Source organism: Pteronotus mesoamericanus, unplaced genomic scaffold (assembly GCF_021234165.1).
Source record: "Pteronotus mesoamericanus isolate MK-2021 breed Mesoamerican mustached bat unplaced genomic scaffold, CSHL_Meso_final scaffold_167, whole genome shotgun sequence".
NCBI classification, from domain to species: Eukaryota; Metazoa; Chordata; class Mammalia; order Chiroptera; family Mormoopidae; genus Pteronotus; species Pteronotus mesoamericanus.
Window position 1 is genome coordinate 21,621,341 of NW_026555308.1, and position 17,220 is coordinate 21,638,560.

Genomic DNA, 17,220 nt, shown 5'->3' on the forward strand with positions numbered 1-17,220 from the left:
ACTACTCATCAGTGAAAAACAACGAACTATTGATACACATAACTTGGATGCACTGTGTGAAGTTAAGAAAGCCAAACTCAAAAGTCCACATTTCATATGATTCCATTTATATAACATTCCGGAAGTGACACAATTATAGAAGAGAACAGAATAATGGTTGCCAGGAGTTAATAATGGGTGGAGAGGTAAGGAATGACTATAAAGAGATACTACTAGGAGATCTTTGTGGTGATGGAATATATCTGTATCTTGTTTGTGATGAAGTCTACACAAATAAAACGAGAGAACTATATAAACACTATACCAATATCAATTTCCTGGGTCTCATATTTTATTATAATTATGTAAGATGTAACACTTAGAGGAAACTGGGTAAAATATACACCCAATATCTCTATTATTTTTTGCAACTTCTTGTGAATCTCTAAATATTTTTTAAAAAATTTCTTTAGGCTATATAGATATAAGCATTCTAGGATTGATAAGTAGATAATATTCATGTTTCATTAATTAAAAACAATCCAGTGCCAAATATGGAGGCATTTCATTTACCCAGAACCAACAGGCTATGAGGTGTTACACAGAATTTTCCAAGTAACATAAACTTACCTGTCCAAACAACATTAGAACATTTAATGGGCATTTAGCCAAAATGTATCATAATTGTCCATGGGTTTTTTTGCACAAAAACATGAAGGCAGAATTAAACACCAGGGTCAGCTCAGGGATCAGGGGGCCTACCAGGAAGTTGGCTGCAAATATTGACAGTTTCATTCCTTTGAAGAAAATCAGGTTTACAGAATAAGAATGAGCAAGTCAAATCTTGGCACACCCAAAAACCCTTCACTAAAGAAAACTCTAGTGGAAAACACCTCTTCAGCTCCACCAGGCCCATGGAGCCCTCTGTTGCAGAAATTCTCCAGGCTCTGCCAAGGACAGCGGGGCCAGGAGCAGGGTCTCAGTGTCCTCGGGCTGAAAATCCTTCAGTCACAACTGTTGTTGAGCTTTCAGTAAAAAAACATATCTTTGCACCCATTTTTCCTTTGGTTGTGCACAGACTTTCTGGCCTCTTTTGGTAGTGAATCTGTGGGAAAGAGATGCTGCCGGTCAATTCTGAGGAGGAGCGGGGGGCCCGCTGCCGGGCTGGCAGTCCAGCCTCGCCGCACCCCTGTTGCCCCGTCTCGGCTCCCTTTTCTGGCCCTGGCCCTCCCACCTCTCCCACACACACTTTCTGCTGGAAACCCCACTTCCAGGCCCACCTCCTCACACAGCATTTTCCAGCAGCTCTAGTCCAAAGCATGTAACCCATATCCTGCCTCTTAACATTTTTATTTTAATCTAACAGCTTTATTGAGACATAATGCACACACCACACAGTTCACTCATTTAAAGGGTGTAGCTGTCATTCAGTGGTTTTTAGTGTATCCATGGATGACACAACCTTCACCACTATCAATTTTAGAACAATTGCCTCACCCCAAAAAGGGAAACATATGCATATATCACTTAATTCTTTTTTTTTTTTAATTGAGAGAGAAGGAAAGAGAAAGGAAGAGAGGAAGAAAAAAACATGAATTTGTCAGTCCACTTATTTATGCATTCGTTGGCTGATTTTTGTTATGTGACTGGGAAGCAAACCTGCAACTGGAATCAAACCTGCAACCTTGGCATATCGGGAGGATGCTCTAACCAGCTGAGTTACCTGGCTAGAGCTGCCACTTAATTCTTAACCACATTATCATGGGTTGTTTGCCACAATGCCTGCATTCCTTATATATGATTCCTGAACCCTGCTGTGATCTCATTAAGAAGCGGGGTTGTGGTTAATGTCCCTAAATCTCCTCCAGCCTCCCTGAGAGTACTCAGCCATGAAGAGAGCCTAGATCTGGTTGTTCCAGCCTGGAGCACCTTGTAGTGCCCAGCAATGTTTATGGTGCTCCCAGGAAGGCCCTGGTACATGCAGGGGAGAAGAGCCAAGAGAATGGGAAAATAAGAGAGGGGAAGTGCCTTCTGTATGGATGAAAGCATGCCACTACTCCTGTTGCGAGATGGGGGTCTGTGTCCTCACCTCTTGGATTTAGGCCAGCCTTAGGGACCGGTCAAACAACAGAGTGTGGGAGAAGTGACACTATGTGACTACATAGGTGAAGTCAGAAGAGATGGTGGAGCTGCTTCTTCGTTGACTGGATTACTTATGCCGGAGCCTTGCACCACATTGTAAGGAGTCCTACGACCCAGGTCATCAAACTGGGAGGGAGCCTAAATTAGCCCAACAGAGGGAGCACCCAGAGAGGCCCCAGAGAAAGACATGCCACCAGCTCTAGCTGTGATTTCTGATTGATTTCAACCATCCAGGCAAACCCTTCTGGAAATTCAGACCCACAAAAACCATAAGAGACAAGAAACAGGTCATTGTTGCATTAAGCCCCTAAGCTTTGGGGTAGTTTGTTATAGATAACTGATATAACATCAATAACTATATAAGCCTCTCATCTTCTTTTTACAAATGAGGAAAATTGACTTGCGCAAGGTCACACACACAGCTTGTGCTTGAAAGTGACAGAGCCACTGCTTTGAGCCAAGTTCAGGGCTCTTTGCCGGCTGTCGGTTAAGTGTTGATGACTCGAAAGCTCCAGAAAGCCAATCAAGACACAAAGGAGAAGACCCGAGACATCCTGAGCCCCAGAGTGCCCCCCTCCATTTCTACGTACTTGAATATTTCTTTCCCGCCCTTTACTGTCTCAAAACAATGGCGTGCAGCTCAGCCTCCGAAGCCCCTCTTTTCCCCTTCCGCACCATTCTCTCATGCTCGGGAACCTCGTGTCCTGGGAAGCAGTGACCTCCCCCTCCCTGTGTATTTGCACTTAAAGAGGTTTTTGTTGAATGCTGGTAACTTCAGTTGTCACCCTGCCCCTGCATGTGGCAGCGATGTGACCAAATTCTTCCACTTACAGAACTTCTGTTGAACGTCACTGTGCATAGGCACAGCACTAAATGCTTTGCCCAAGTTACCTCATTTAGTCCCGCCAGGGGCCCTGTGAGGTGTGCGTCACCTCTCCTGCTACCAATGAGCCTGGCATGACCTGGCTCCTATTTATCCGTCTGCCACGTCAGAGATATGCTCATCCTCCTGCTGCTCCCCTGCTGTCCCCTCTGCCTGGCACATCCAGGCTCCTTCCTGCCCCTTTTACCTGGGCCACTCTCACTGATCTTGAGGGTCTCAGTGTAAGTGTCACTTCCTCGGGAGGACCTGATATTGAGTAAGGCCCTTCTTACTCAATGTGACTATGATGAGGAGAGGCAGACTGTGCCGCCCCAAAATAAGCCACTTTAGCATAAAGATTATTTTGTGCTAAAGACACTTAAAAAAAAAAAATCAGGTGCAAGAAGGGCTCTTTGACCTCCTCCTTTCTTCCTGGAAACAGGAGATAAAACTCCCATGTAAAAAATGTCTGCCTTGTACCAGGAGAAAAGAAATTTTTTTTTTTTTTTTTTTTTTACTAGAGATAGGGAGTTAGACCAAGAAAATTTTGTAGAAACAGACTTTGGTAAAATAACTCTTATCACCCTTCAGCTACCCCCCATAATTCTAGCTACTTTTCCACAATTGCCTCTCTTTGTTCAACTTCATATAAATGCATTTAGCTTTTGTCATTTTTTTTTTTTTTTTTTGGTGGTGGCGCCTTCATTTTCCTATGAGAGCTCCCACGTGCATGTAAAAATCTATAGGCTTTTCTCCTGTTCATCTGTCTGTATCAATTTAATTCTCAGGCACAGCCTAAGAGGGCAGACATAAAAGTTTTGCCTCCCCTACAGCGACAAGCTCCCTCCTGCTCCCCTCCCTGCTGTCCCCTTCAAGCATCCATCACTAGCGTGGTCATCTATTTTGTGCAAATGTCTTTTAATGCCCCCTTTCTTCTGCTAGTTGTAAGGTCTATAAGGGCTGTCCTGTTTTCTCTTTTAAACTCAGCACTTAGCACAGCCTGGCACACAGCATGGAAACGAGGACACCAAAGCCCAGAGTCACATTTGTTAGGGGCAGAGGCAGGGTGAAACCCACGTTACCAGGTTTCCATCCTGAGGCTCATCCCGGCACTGCAGGGCGGGGGTCTGCCTTCTACCCACCCAATTACATGCTGGCAGGTAATTTTAGGGCTGGCAGGGACCCTAAAAGCCCCAGGAGACATACTCACATCACAGCCTGCTGGGGGCAGCTGTTCCTAGTGTATTCATAGCTTTGCACGAATCTCCAGGGAAGGGTCTTTTGGGTGAATTGGAAGCAGCAGTACTTGGCCACATTGCTGCCACCTACAAAACATGGAGAGGAAAGAGATAGGAAACATTCCTTTGCTTCTATACCCAGTCATCCCAGGAAGGGAGTTGGCAGCTACATACGTGTGGCAGCTCCGAGGTGGACACTCAGGATGAAAACTAGGAGTGCAAGGGTTGCCGCGGGGAAGCTCTTCATGGCACTGCAAGCCGAGCCCTTCACAGCCTTCTCCCCAATTCCTCTTCTCCTAAACAGACCCTCTCTTATGGAGCTCAGCGTTCCCTGGAGATAATTCCAGATAATTGTGTGGTTGACAGTTTGACCTTACTATAAATGAGGAACCAGAAACCAGATACCCTTAAGGAGTTTAAATAGGGAGGCACTCTCATTTGGGGAAGGGGAGGAGCCAGCATGCAGTTGAGATTCTTGGCCCAGGGCTGTGTCACCATTCTCTTGCTTGAATAGCAAAAGTGGAGGAAATGAAGGAATATTTACAGCAAACTGGCTTAACTCCAATACAATTAGTTGTTCCAGATAAATTTCTGGCTCTTGGGCTGAAGGTTTCTTTGCTTTATAAACACTGTTTATCTCTTGGTGAGGTCCAGGCAGTCTCAGGACATGCATGAAGGGCAGCCTGACCATGACAAAGAACGTCCAAGAACAGGGCTCCAAGCATAGGTCTCCTGTGCTCTTAGTGTTACCCCTCACCCGCCACAGGGTGCCAGAGCTGCCTGGAGGCACTCGGAACGATCTCATCTGGTTTAGAGGATCAAAAGCCTGATAGGGCACCACAATTGCCTAGTGTCCAAAAGATAGACATCTTCCCAGTCCCTGCTTTACACCTCCTGAGTCAGGCTCTTTGCCGGGGGCAGGGAGGGGAATGGAGGGTACAGGAATCTATATTTTAACCAGAAAAGTGAGTTTTAAAAAGGGGTAGTGGCTTCTGCCAGAAGAGTCTTAGGGAGGAGGACAGGATTTTTAAATTCTTGTTTCATGACTGCACTCAGTCATTCACACCCATGATATGACCCTGCACTTTAAAAATTTGAATTTAAGCCCCGGTTGGTGTGGCTCAGTGGCCGGATCATCATCCCATAACTGAAGGGTCCCAGACTCGATTCCCCATCAGAGCACATACCTGGGCTGCGGGTTTATTCTTGGTCTGGGTGCAACCAATCCCAGGTTCAGGCATGTATGGGAGGCAATCAATTGGTGCTTCTCTTGTATCCATGTTTCTCTCTCTCTAAAAGAAATGAAAAAAAAAAAAAAAAAGTCCTCAGGTGAGGATAAAATAAAATTTGAATTTAAGGTTAAAAAAAAAAAAAAAAAAAAAAAGACCACAGTCATCCTATACCATAGACTTACTCCAAGCTGGCTGGGACCTTCGAACACCTGCCCAGGCTGCATTAACTACTCCGAGTGCACGGAGCTCACTGTTGAACTTGGCTTAACCTAGGGCAGCTCTGACAAGGTGTCTCAAAGCTCCCTTAAGTTCTTTTAAAAACTTAGCTAAAATCTATATTCCCATTGCTTCTACTTATTGACCCAATTCTAAGCAAAAACGCCTAGATGTTTTTGGTAGATTTTGGCAGACTTGAAGGCCTTTGTTTCAGTTTGGGTTTCCATAGAACAGGCCCCGAGAGAAGGATTCCGGTGTAAGCAGTTCATTTGGGAGGTGATACCAGAAGGTGCCAGTTGAGGAGAGGGAAGCCAGGGCGGGGAGAGCAGGTGCCAGTACAAGACAGGTTATCAGACAGGCTACCACCACAGGCAGCTGAAGCTCAGTTTCACTGTGGGGTTCTGGGAGCCAGTGCAGAACCAGCACGAGTCAGCCAGATTACGGGGTGAGAAAGTGGGGATGTTACCATCATCCCCCAGCTCCCTCAGTGGCATTTGTTGCAGGCTGCATTTTCCACTCCTGGCTCATCCTCTGAGCAGGCTGAGCAGGCTCTGTGATTAGGAAAAAGGCCCTCAGGCTGAGTCCAGGGGTTCCTCAATGAGAAGTCTTTGGCTCACAGAGGGAACGAGGAAGCTCTATGGGTGAGATCCCAACAGCACTTTCTACAACCACTATCATGTTTGCTCCTGAATGTTCTTTTCTTTAGACTAAACTCCCTGTTGTCTTCAGTTGGCTCCCAACCATCCTGGCAGCCCTAACACACCAGTTTCGACTTTAATGAACAGCTACAGTGTGCTGGGGACCCAAATGTTTCATAAATGGGATACATAAACACTAACTATAAGAGGGTGATAAATAGTTGGTAAGTTGGACTACATAAAATTTGGAAGTTTTATTCATTAGAAGACACAAATAAAAGAGTGAAAAGTAATCTTCAGTTTGGAAGATTTGTTTTCAATACATCTGTCCTGGGTTGAATAGCATCCCGCCCAAAATTTACAACCACCCAGAACTTCAGAATATGACCTTATTTGGAAAAGAGGGACTTTGCTGTAATTAGCTGAGGAGATTATATTGGATTATGGTGAGCTCTTGCGATATTGTGATTTATAATAAGAACATATAGTTAGTCTACATCCCCTGGCACACAGCTCCTAAAGCTCTTGTAACTTTCTGAGTGGTAAAAGAAACGGGAGCATCTTCTGTTATAATATTTGTCTTTTATCCTCAGTTTGTGAAATAGCACCAAAGCAATGAAGGTGAAAGGAGCGTTTTATTATTCATAGCAAGCCCCTTTCAACCACACCTTTTTATTTTAATTATGTAATTTATGGAAAGCCCCTAGGTGACCACAGGATGTGGACTGCTTGCCAGGGGGACCGATCTTGTGATCCTAAGGTTGGAATTTTCAGCCCACCCCTCCAATCTCCAGGGAAGGGAGAGGAGCTGGAGGTTGAATTAATCCCTAGTGACCAACGGTTTAGTCAACCTTGCCTACCCAATGAAGCCTCCACAAAAACCCCAAGAGAACAGAGTTCAGAGTATTTCTAGGTTGGTGAACATGCGGAGATGTTGTGAGTGGGGTATGCCCAGAGAGGGCATGCACGGAAGCTCAGTGCCCCTTCCCTGTCCCTTAGCTTCTACATCTCTTCCATCTGACAGCTCCTGAGTCAGCTGGATACAAAAGAGAAATATTGTAGGATGTCATGATTATAAAGTACCAAACAAGCAAAACTAGCCTATAATGATAGAAGGCAGAACAGTGGTTACTTTTGGGGGATAGCAGTGGGAAGGGAGGCTCGGGGGGCTTGTGTGCTCTGTTCCTTGATCTTGGCACTGGTGCACCCGTTTACTCTCCTGAAAATTCATTGCGCTGTACTCTTAGGAATTGCGTACTTTTCTGTTGACATAATATGTTTCAATAAATTAGTGAAGAGGAAGGAAATGATATGGTAAGTAAAACAAAACAAATAATTCTGCAGTTAAGGAAATTTTTTATTGGAGCTATGATGTTCCCATTTTCTCGCCTTCCTCCTCGCCACTTTCTCTTCAAAATTTCATTTGAGAAATTTTTCATTTCAAGGAAAAGCTCTGCTGGCAATCCTGTCAGCCCACAACCTGTCCACGCTGTTTCTGTTTCCCCCTTTCAAACTCTGCCAGAGCTCCCAGCAACCTCCAGACTCTCCAGCATCTGCCTTTGCTGCCATACTCCCTGGGAACTGAGGTTAAGATGTCTTCTTAGCTTAAAAAATTATATCTTCAAAAACCCTATTTCCAGATAAGGTCACATTCTAAGGTTCTGGGTGCACATGACTTTTGGGGGTATATGACTCAACCCGGTACAGATCTATTACAAAAATCCACCCCCGCCCCATAGACTGCTTTTCCACTCTTTTATTAGTATCTTCTAATGAATACAAGTTTCAAATTTTAATGTAGTTCAATTTATCAACTTTCTCCCTTTATGGTTATAATTATTGCATTTGTGAGATATTTGGGTCCCTTCAGCCAAGGAACATGTCTATAAATGGGCTTCTGCTGAAACTCTTCCTGGGTTCTTAGGAACCAGCTAATCTGGCCAGGGCCTTGAATGGGTCCTTAATGCCAGCCCATCGCTAGTGACCCTGGATCCTGATCTGTTCCCAACAGCCCCTTCCTTACGGTCGAAGTCCCTGGCCCTTCCAAATAGCCCACAGGCTGGGCTCCTGCCACATTTGTATGCATCACTCAGAACACTCCATCTCATATGATCTTGACTGTCATCAACATTCTCTGCTGCTGTTGCCACTCTCCTAGAATTGGGCCTACCGGTCTTCTATTGTCACAGGCATGGGGCTCAGACTGCCGGACTTGTCTCTGTAAGCCCACCTTCCTTAGCTGAGTTGTTTCTCCCCTTTCCGTTCCCCTCATTACGGACTGAATTGTGTTCTGCCCAATTCATACGTTGAAGCCTTATCCCCTAATGCCATTATATTCGGAAATAAGGTCTTTAAGGAGGTAATTGCAGTTAAGGATTGGCCCTGATCCGATAGGACTAGTATCCTTATAAGAAGAAGAAGTAGAGACACCAGAGATGCACATGAACAGAGAAAAGGCCATGTGAGGAAAATACAGCAAGAAGTTAAACATCTGCAAGGCAAGGAGGGAGGCCTCAGGAGAAACCAACCCCATGGGCACCTAGATCTTGAAGTTTCAGCCTCTAGGACTGTGTAAAATTAAATTTCTGTGGTTTAAGCCACCCAGTCTGTGGTATTTGGTAATAGCATCCTGAGCTGAGTGATACAACGCCACACCCTTGTGAGTGGGCTTCCCCTGTCCTCCCTGGGAGTTACCAGGGCTTCCCAGAAGTAGAAGCCGAGTTCAAACAGTGTGTTTGGGAGGACATCATAGGAAATACTGGGGTAGGGGTATAGCGAGAGAAGGGAAGACAGCCAATAAAGGAAGGTGCTTTGCCAAGCAGGTTACCACTGTGGACAACTGGGGCTCGGTCCTCCTGGAGATCTCTAGACATGGACCAGAGTCCTGCAACTGAGGGCAAGAAAGCCAGGCCCTCATCCTCCACCTCCCCACAAGTTGAGGGCGCTGGGACCTGCCCACTCTGTGTGCGGGCCAAGAGGGAGCCCTCAGATGGAGGATTCAGGTGCCTGTGACGGCAGATGAAGAGAACAGTGAGAATGGAAGGGGAGTGATGACAGGATGTGGGCTGGGCACCGCCAGTGTCTGCTCCATGTGGACTTGTGGGTTGGGACAGAATATCCTTTGGCTGGGGGCAGAATGCCCCATTGTGTGTATGCAAAGACTTCACCCTCCAGCCTATGACCCATGGCGCCTGCTCAGGGTTGCTTTCCTCCATCCTCCCCGCTGAGCTGGATTGCGTGGCCCTCCTCCACTCCCAGACAACGCCGTGCAGTTTTGAATGACAGAGCGCAGCAGCAGCATCCCTTTTTCACACTCATCCACCTTCCATCCTAGATGGTGGTTTTTTACATTCATTCCTTCACTGACTCATTCACGCCAACGAACATTTTTTGTGATGCTCTCTGCATTGTGCCAGATGCTGAGATCAAGAGGTAAACTTGACAGACATGGTCCCTGCTGTCAGAGAGTATATATATTCTACTAGAGGAAACTGACATTAAGCAGAAAACAATTACCCAATAAATTATTAACTATACCTTGGGTGTGTGCTTTGATGGAGAAGCACAGTGAGCTTTGAGAATGTAAACTGAGGGAATCTGAATGAGGCTAGGGGGTCAGAAAACTCTTCCTTTAAAGTTAGCATTGCACTTAGCTTTGAAGAATAAGGTGCTGATTATTCTCCATTAGCACACACCTGTGCATATACATTCGCGCGTGTGTGCACACACAACTTGCCCCTGCAGCTCATCATTATCGACCCTCCTCTGCCCTGCTTGGTGCTGGGAATATGACCTCCATAGAGAGCATCTTCAAGCTTCCTGACCTTCCTCTGGCTGCCTCCTGGATTCTGCTTGTCCTGCTCCCTCTCTGCCCAGCCATAGCTTTGGCAGTGGTCTGTGTTTCTCCACGGCCCCAGCTCCTATGGGGCAATTCCTTTGCTGCGGCTCTAGCTCTCTCTGGCTCTCTGGGCTCCGTAACCTCAGTAATATCATTCTTGCCCATTCCCCTTATGCCTAAAGGTGGTAGCATTTACCTGCCACTGCTAGTCTTTGGGTGCCTCACCATCCCTATGTGCTCTTGAACAATGCTGCAGATCCCTGTACACACTCCTTTTATGAAAGTTTCTTTCTCTAGATCCTTTTACATTTGTCATATGGATTCTACTGAGACTCTGACTGTAAAAAAGATAATTAAACTAATAGGATAGAAAAAGCATTCCAGCGAGAGTGAATGCATGCACAAAGGCCTTGTGGCAGGAGACAGCAGAGCATGTTCAAGGAACTGAAAGGAAGCCAGCTTGATTGGAGCAGAGGGAAGGTTTGGGAGATGAGAGGAGTGAAATGGAGATGGGAAGGTAGAGCGGGCTGGGGCTGGCTCAGGCAGGACCCTGCTCACCAGGAGCTAACGCTTGGGGCTGACGGCATGGCATGAACCGTTCTATGGTGCTTCACCCATATGAGCTCTTAACACAGTGCTATATGGCAGGTCTGTTACTAGCCTTTTTTTACAGATGAGGAAACTGAGGCACACCTGGTGATTGGTGAGACCAGGATACGGATGTAGGTAGTCTGGCTCCAAAGACCGTGCTCTGTATCTCCAGGCTCAGGGGCAGATCTGGGATTTATGGAGGCTAAAGCTTACTCAGTCTGAAGGCTCTCTTTTTTCAAAAAAGACACAAAGCTACCAAATGAGGTGCAGAGCTTTGGAAGGGGCTATGCAAGTGAGAGACCCTGAGGTAAAGGCTTCCTGAGCTTCAGAGAATCTGCACCAACTCTGCTCCACTGCCTCCTATACAGAGCGTGTCAAGCATTTTCTTCTTTATCTCAAATGCAAAGGGGAGACAGTAATGAGTTTAAGCATAGGAGCGACAAGATTAGAGGAAGAATTTACAAAGACCACCATGGCCTTTGTAAGGATGGTGCACCAGGAAGGAACAAAGCGGGATGTGGAAAACCAGTAAGAAGGCTCTTTGTCTTCACAAGCTTGACCACAGTATTTGGAATCCATTTATTGCACAAATGTTTGTTGAGTTCTTACCAGGTGCCCAAGCACTATCCAAAGCTCTGGGGGTATGCGGATGTCAAGACCCAGCCCAGCCTTTATCAAAGTTGAGCAAATGGAAATAAACCACTGTCTGCTGTCCCAGTGAAACCTAAGTACTGAGGAGCAGGGAGAGGCCAGAAAGAGGTACCATATGTTAGAAAGTTTCCCCAGCATGGGGCAGCTTCCTCAAAAAGTATACAGTTTCTTAGTTTAGGGCTGTTAAAAATAAATACAGTCATGCACTGCATAATGATGTTTTGGTCAATGACAAACCACTTCTACCATAGTAGTCCCATTAGATTATAAGAGACCTGAATTTTCTATAAGCAACAGAAGAATATATGACTCAGGAGGATTTTGTTCCCTCTGATGTGAGCAATACTTGGGCTGGGCTATAGATTATCAATTTTGTGTGCATGTCAATCAGCCTGACCTGTTTCAGTATAGAGAAGCCTACCCCAGAAGCACGTATTCTCTTTCTCTCTTTTTTTACAAATACCACAAAGTTCCTTAATCTGACTACTGCTCCAACATGCAATAATCAAAACCACACCGCCATGACAATCCCTGTGTTCCATCTTGTTTCTTATTGCTACTGATCCTCAGGCTAGCATGCACCTCCTCCTGACAGTCACTGCTGTGGCAATCGATGCCTCACCATCCAGCTTCTCCTCAGTGTTTCCAGTCAGTCCAGCACACAACCCTGTTCGTGCAGCAGCACTGACAGCTTCAATATTCTATCTCTGACTCTGTTGGAAGGAAGCAGGGGGAGGGCTTGAGGGATAGTGTTTATAAAGTCTACAGTGGTGCACAGCAGCAATTTTCAACCGATGTGCCTCAAGCATTTTAAAACACGCAATACCTGACTACTTAGTCAGGGGCACTGATCTCTTTTTCCTTAGATTGTTTTAAAAAAATGACAACAGCCAACACAATAGCCATCCAGTGTGAATGAATCAAAATTATACTTATTTTTTATCAGATCAGCAAAAAATATATTTTTGGCGTGACGCAAAATTTTAGTAATTTGAAAAAGGTTGAAAATCTCTCTGGCTGGTGTGGCCCAGTGGATTGAGTGCTGGCCTGTGAACCAAATGGTCACAGGTTTGTTTTCCAGTCAGGGCACGTGCCTGGGTTGAGGGTCGGGCCCCCAGTTGGGGATGCGGTTGATCGATGTTTCTCTCGCACATCAATGTTTCTCTCCCTCTTTCTCCCTCCATTCCCCTCTCTCTGAAAATAAATAAAATCTTTAAGAAAGAAAGAAAGGAAGGAAGAAAGAAACAAAGGAAGAAAGAAACAAAGGAAGAAAGAAACAAAGAAAGAAACAAACAAAGAAAGAAAGTTGCAAATCTCTGATGTACAGTAGTGTCCTAGACCTTCACATTCACTCACCACTGACTCACCCAGAGCAACTTCCGGTCCTGCAAGTTCCATTCAGGGTAAGCGCTCTATACAGGTACCATTTAAAAAAAATCTTTTATACCATATTTTTACTGTAGCTTTTCTATGTTTAGATGCAGAAATACTTACTTGTGTTACAAATGCCTACAGTATTCAGTAGAATAACACGTTGTACAGGTTTGTAGCCTAGCAACAATAGACTATACCACATAGCCAAGGCGTGTGGTGCTGTAGCATCTAGGTTTGTGTTAGCACACTCCAGGATGATCCTGCAATGACAAAATCACCTAACAACACCTTTCTCAGTGCCTATTCTTATCATTAGTGATGCATTACTGTAAAAGAAAACTTCATTTTAAATGGAGTCAAGAAGCCCCAAGGGGAGCTCTCATACACTACCACCCACATTCCAAAAAGGAGGACATACCACAGCAGGAAGAAGGAAGAATTTCTCCATGCCCAGCAAAACACTTCAGTCTTCACCTGAACCTCTTACCTGTTTGCTTTTAGGTTGGGTTCCTAGTGAAAGCCCAGCCAATGAGAAACAACAGCACACTCAGCCAATGAGAAGCCATTATCCCCTTGAACCCTTCAGAAATAACACCTCCCAACTTTTTCTTTCCCCCCTTCACCTCTGTTCTTCCCACCTGCCTAAAACAGTTTGCCAATAGTTCGCTTATCCTGAACTAAAATTCTTCTGCTATTCCCAAATAAATTCATTATGCTGGCAAAATAACTGGCTCTTTTGTTTTCTGTTTCATTCTGTTTTGTTATTTATTAATTTATTGTTATTGTTGTTCAATTACAGTTGTCCCCATTTTTCTCCCATTACTCTCCCCTGCCCTACCCACCCCCCCACCCCGCCTCCCACATTCAATCCCCGCCCCACTGTTGTCTTTGTCCACAGGTCTTTTATACATGTTCCTTGATTTGCTCTTTCCCCTTCTTTCCCCCATTATCTCCCTCCTCTCTCCCCTTTGGTCGCTGTCAGTTTGTTCTTTATTTCCCTGTCTCTGGTTCTATTTTGCTCACTTGTTTGTTTTGTTGATTAGGTTCCACTTATAGGTGAGAGCATATGGATCACTGCCTGGCTTATTTCACGTAGCATAATGCTCTCCAGTTCCATCTGTGCTGTCACGAGGAGTAAGAGCTCCTTCTTTCCTTCTGCTGCATAGCATTTCATTGTGTAAATGTACCAGTTTTTGATCCACTCATTTACTGATGGTCACTTAGGCTGTTTCCAGCACCTGGCTATTGTAAATAGCACTGCTATGAACATTTGGGTTCTTTTGGTTTGGTGTTTCAGTATTCTTAGGGTATAATCCCAGCAGTAGATTTGCTGGGATTTTTTTTTTTAAGGTCAATAAATTTAATAAAAGCAGGGTGGAATCTAGAAAAGAAAACCACGTTTTCTGGAACTGGAAAAAGGCACTCTTTTTGTTTGTTGTAATCAGTTACTCCTTTTATACTCCTAGCAGTTTCATGAGGGAGGTTTTAGTATCCCCACCCTTAGTAGAAGGAAACAAATTCAGAGGGGTGAGGTTATTTGTTTAAGGTCCACAGCTAGTAGGTGGTAGAGCCAAGGTTCAAAGTCAAGTATGTCTTATACCTGTGCCTTGCCTTGCCTCTGAGTGCCTCTGAGTGCCCCTGCTCCCCCTTCCCTGAGAAAAGAGCCTCAGAGTTTGCTTGCTCCAGGAGCAAAAACTACTCTGTAATTCAGGGAGAATATCAAAGCAATAATGTGCTACTCTTGTAGAGACAATTTCAATGAGCCAAAACATAAAGGGAAATGCAACTAGCCCCATGACTGAGAGCACCCAGAACATAAAACAAACCACTGGTTGACTGGGAGAAGTGCAGCCCTTGCAGATTCTTATTCTTGAGAGAAGTATCTCTGGGTAATTCTAAGAATCACTGGCTGAGATTGTGACTCAGCGATCCGGCCACAACCACAGCATCCTGCAAGAATGCGTATTCCATGGAGTTTATTAACATTCAGAAGTTAAACTAAGAGACTGTGAGGGTTCCAGGAAGAACCTGTCACAAGATATTGTGAAATCAGAAAATGTAGAGGCCAAAAGCCTCTGTTAATAAAAGTGGTGATTACCATTGGCAAAGAAGAAGCGGAAAGAATGCAGGTCGGATTGGGCAGGAGCCAACGGAGGAAGAGAAGCCAGGGGGTGGGAGAAGGGTACATGGATTTTACAAATTAGGGAAACTGAGACTCAGAGAAGTTAAGTGACATATTTCAAGGTCATACAGCTTACAAAGCATTAAATATTAAACCCACATTCCTCTTGATTTGTGAATGTGTGCTATTTTTCTCCTTAATTATGTGAAGCCATAGCCTCCTAATGCCTGTAATAGTTCCTTGAGTGATAACGTGTTCTTTTGACATTTTTTAAAAGTCAGTTGAATCCAGCTGTGTATGTGTGTCAAAACAGGTCTCCCAAGAGCTGATCAAGACCACTCCTGGGACTCCCTGGGCTCAGGCTGCCTTCATTCCCTCCAGGCCTCACCTTGGAAATCCAGGGTGTTCTCTGTTCATACTCAAGCTGAGATGAAAACAGGCAGGATACAACTACCTTCAAAGGAGAAATAACATTTTACTTGGATTGTTACTTGAGAACAGCAATCCCATTCTTGACATAAGAATCACATGTTATCTCATTCACGGGGAAAAAAGGCAGAGTCCTTCTACCCCTCAGCCCCAACACCATCTTCCCCTCTCCAAAATGTGGGGAAAGACCAGCTTTCAAGTCAAAGCAGGTCTTTGTTCCCAAAGCAGCATGGAGAAGCCATGTCACAGAGTGGGGCATCTCCTTGAAGCCATATCTTCACAAAGGAATTAAAATACCCATACTGGCCAACTATCCTGGCGTTCCATGCCCATTTCCTAACAAAAACCAGTGAGCTCCTGAAAACTTATTAATCCTATCTATGAGAAGTGTGCAAGGAGGGCCAGGGTCTAGCAGTGAATGCCACAAAAAGGCCCTCTGCTTTTGTTGCATTTTTATTCACTCAAGAGTACTGGGAGTGGGACAAGACAAGAGCATCCCCAACATGACGGAGAGCTGCAGCTGTTGGCAGGTCACACATCCCCAGAGAGACAGACAGACTGTGGGCCCCGCTGCAAGGCCAGAGAGAGGGCCCAGAGAAATCAGCTGCAGGCTAAGGCACAAGCAAGTGCATCTTCAAGTTGGGCTTCTTGCAGCTGGGCTCTGATAGAGCCTGGAAGGCAGACAAGGACCAGCTCCACCTCTGGAGGAGGATAAAGGCTGCCACTGCCCTCCTTCCTCAACTTTCTACCCCAGCTCAGGGATGGCCGGGGTCCAGGATTCTTGGAGCTGTTGCTCAGCCCCCAGAAGCAGGCCTCCCCTGCCTTTTTTTTTTAATTTTATTTTTCAATTACAGTTGACAATCAATATTATTCGGTCCCAGTTCTAACTAGATCTTATTATACTTCTGCATTTCTAAAACTATATATTTCTGCCTAGATCTAAATAAAATTATGTGGAAAAAAGTTGAATCTTTTTAAAAATATATTTTATTTATTTATTTTAGAGAGAGAAGGAGGGAGGGAGACAGAGAGGGAGAGAAACATTGATGTTTGAGTGAAACATCAATTGGTTGCCTCTCACACACCCCCAGTTGAGGACCTGGCCCACAACCCAAGCATGTGCCCTGACTGGGAATTGAACTGGCAACCTTTCAGTTCGTGGTTCACCGCTCAATCCATTGAGCCACACCAGCCAGGGCTGGGTCTTAAACTATGTAAGTATGGGTTTTATTTTATTTTTTAAGTATATTTTACTGATTAAGCTATTACAGTTGTCCCATTTTTTTTCCTCCCCTTCATCCCCCTCTGCCCTGTATACCCCATTTCCTCCAGCATTCTCCCCATCCCTTTAGTTCATATCCGTAGGTCATACATATAAGTACTTTGGCTTTCCCATTTCTTATTCTATTCCTAACCTCACCCTGTCTATTTTGTACCTACCAATTATGCTTCTTATTTCCTGTACCTTTCTCCCCATTCTCCTCCCTCTCCTTCCACTCTGATAACCCTCCATGTAATCTCCATTTTTGTGATTCTCTTCCTGTTCTAGTTGTTTGCTTACTTTATTTTTGTTTTTGTTTCTGTTTTTGTTTTTTTTTTAGGTTCAGTTGTTGATAGTTGTGAATTTGTTGTCATTTTACTGTTCATAGTTTTCATCTTTTTTTTTCTTAGATAAGTCCCTTTAACATTTTATATAATAAGGGCATGGTGATAATGAACTCCTTTAACTTTATCTTATCTGAGAAACACTTTATCTGTCCTTTCATTCTAAATGATAGCTTTGCTGGATAGAGTAACCTCAGATATAGGTCCTTGCTTTTCATGACTTTGAATACTTCTTTCCAGTCACTTCTGGCCTGTAAGTTTTCTTTTGAGAAATCAGGTGGACTTATTCTTTTGGGAACTCCT

General features: G+C 44.7%; 1 protein-coding gene across 1 annotated transcript; it reads right to left on the reverse strand.

Moving 5' to 3' along the window:
- Positions 1–86: 86 nt before the first annotated feature.
- On the reverse strand, positions 87–4,588 carry CCL26 (C-C motif chemokine ligand 26). Its single transcript, XM_054589259.1, has 3 exons — positions 4,396–4,588; positions 4,194–4,308; positions 87–1,084 (listed from the first exon to the last, which is right to left on the reverse strand). Exons 1-3 carry the CDS (start codon positions 4,466–4,468, stop codon positions 988–990), a joined length of 285 nt encoding a protein of 94 aa, XP_054445234.1. The 5' UTR covers positions 4,469–4,588; the 3' UTR covers positions 87–987.
- Between the last annotated feature and the right edge of the window lie 12,632 nt (positions 4,589–17,220).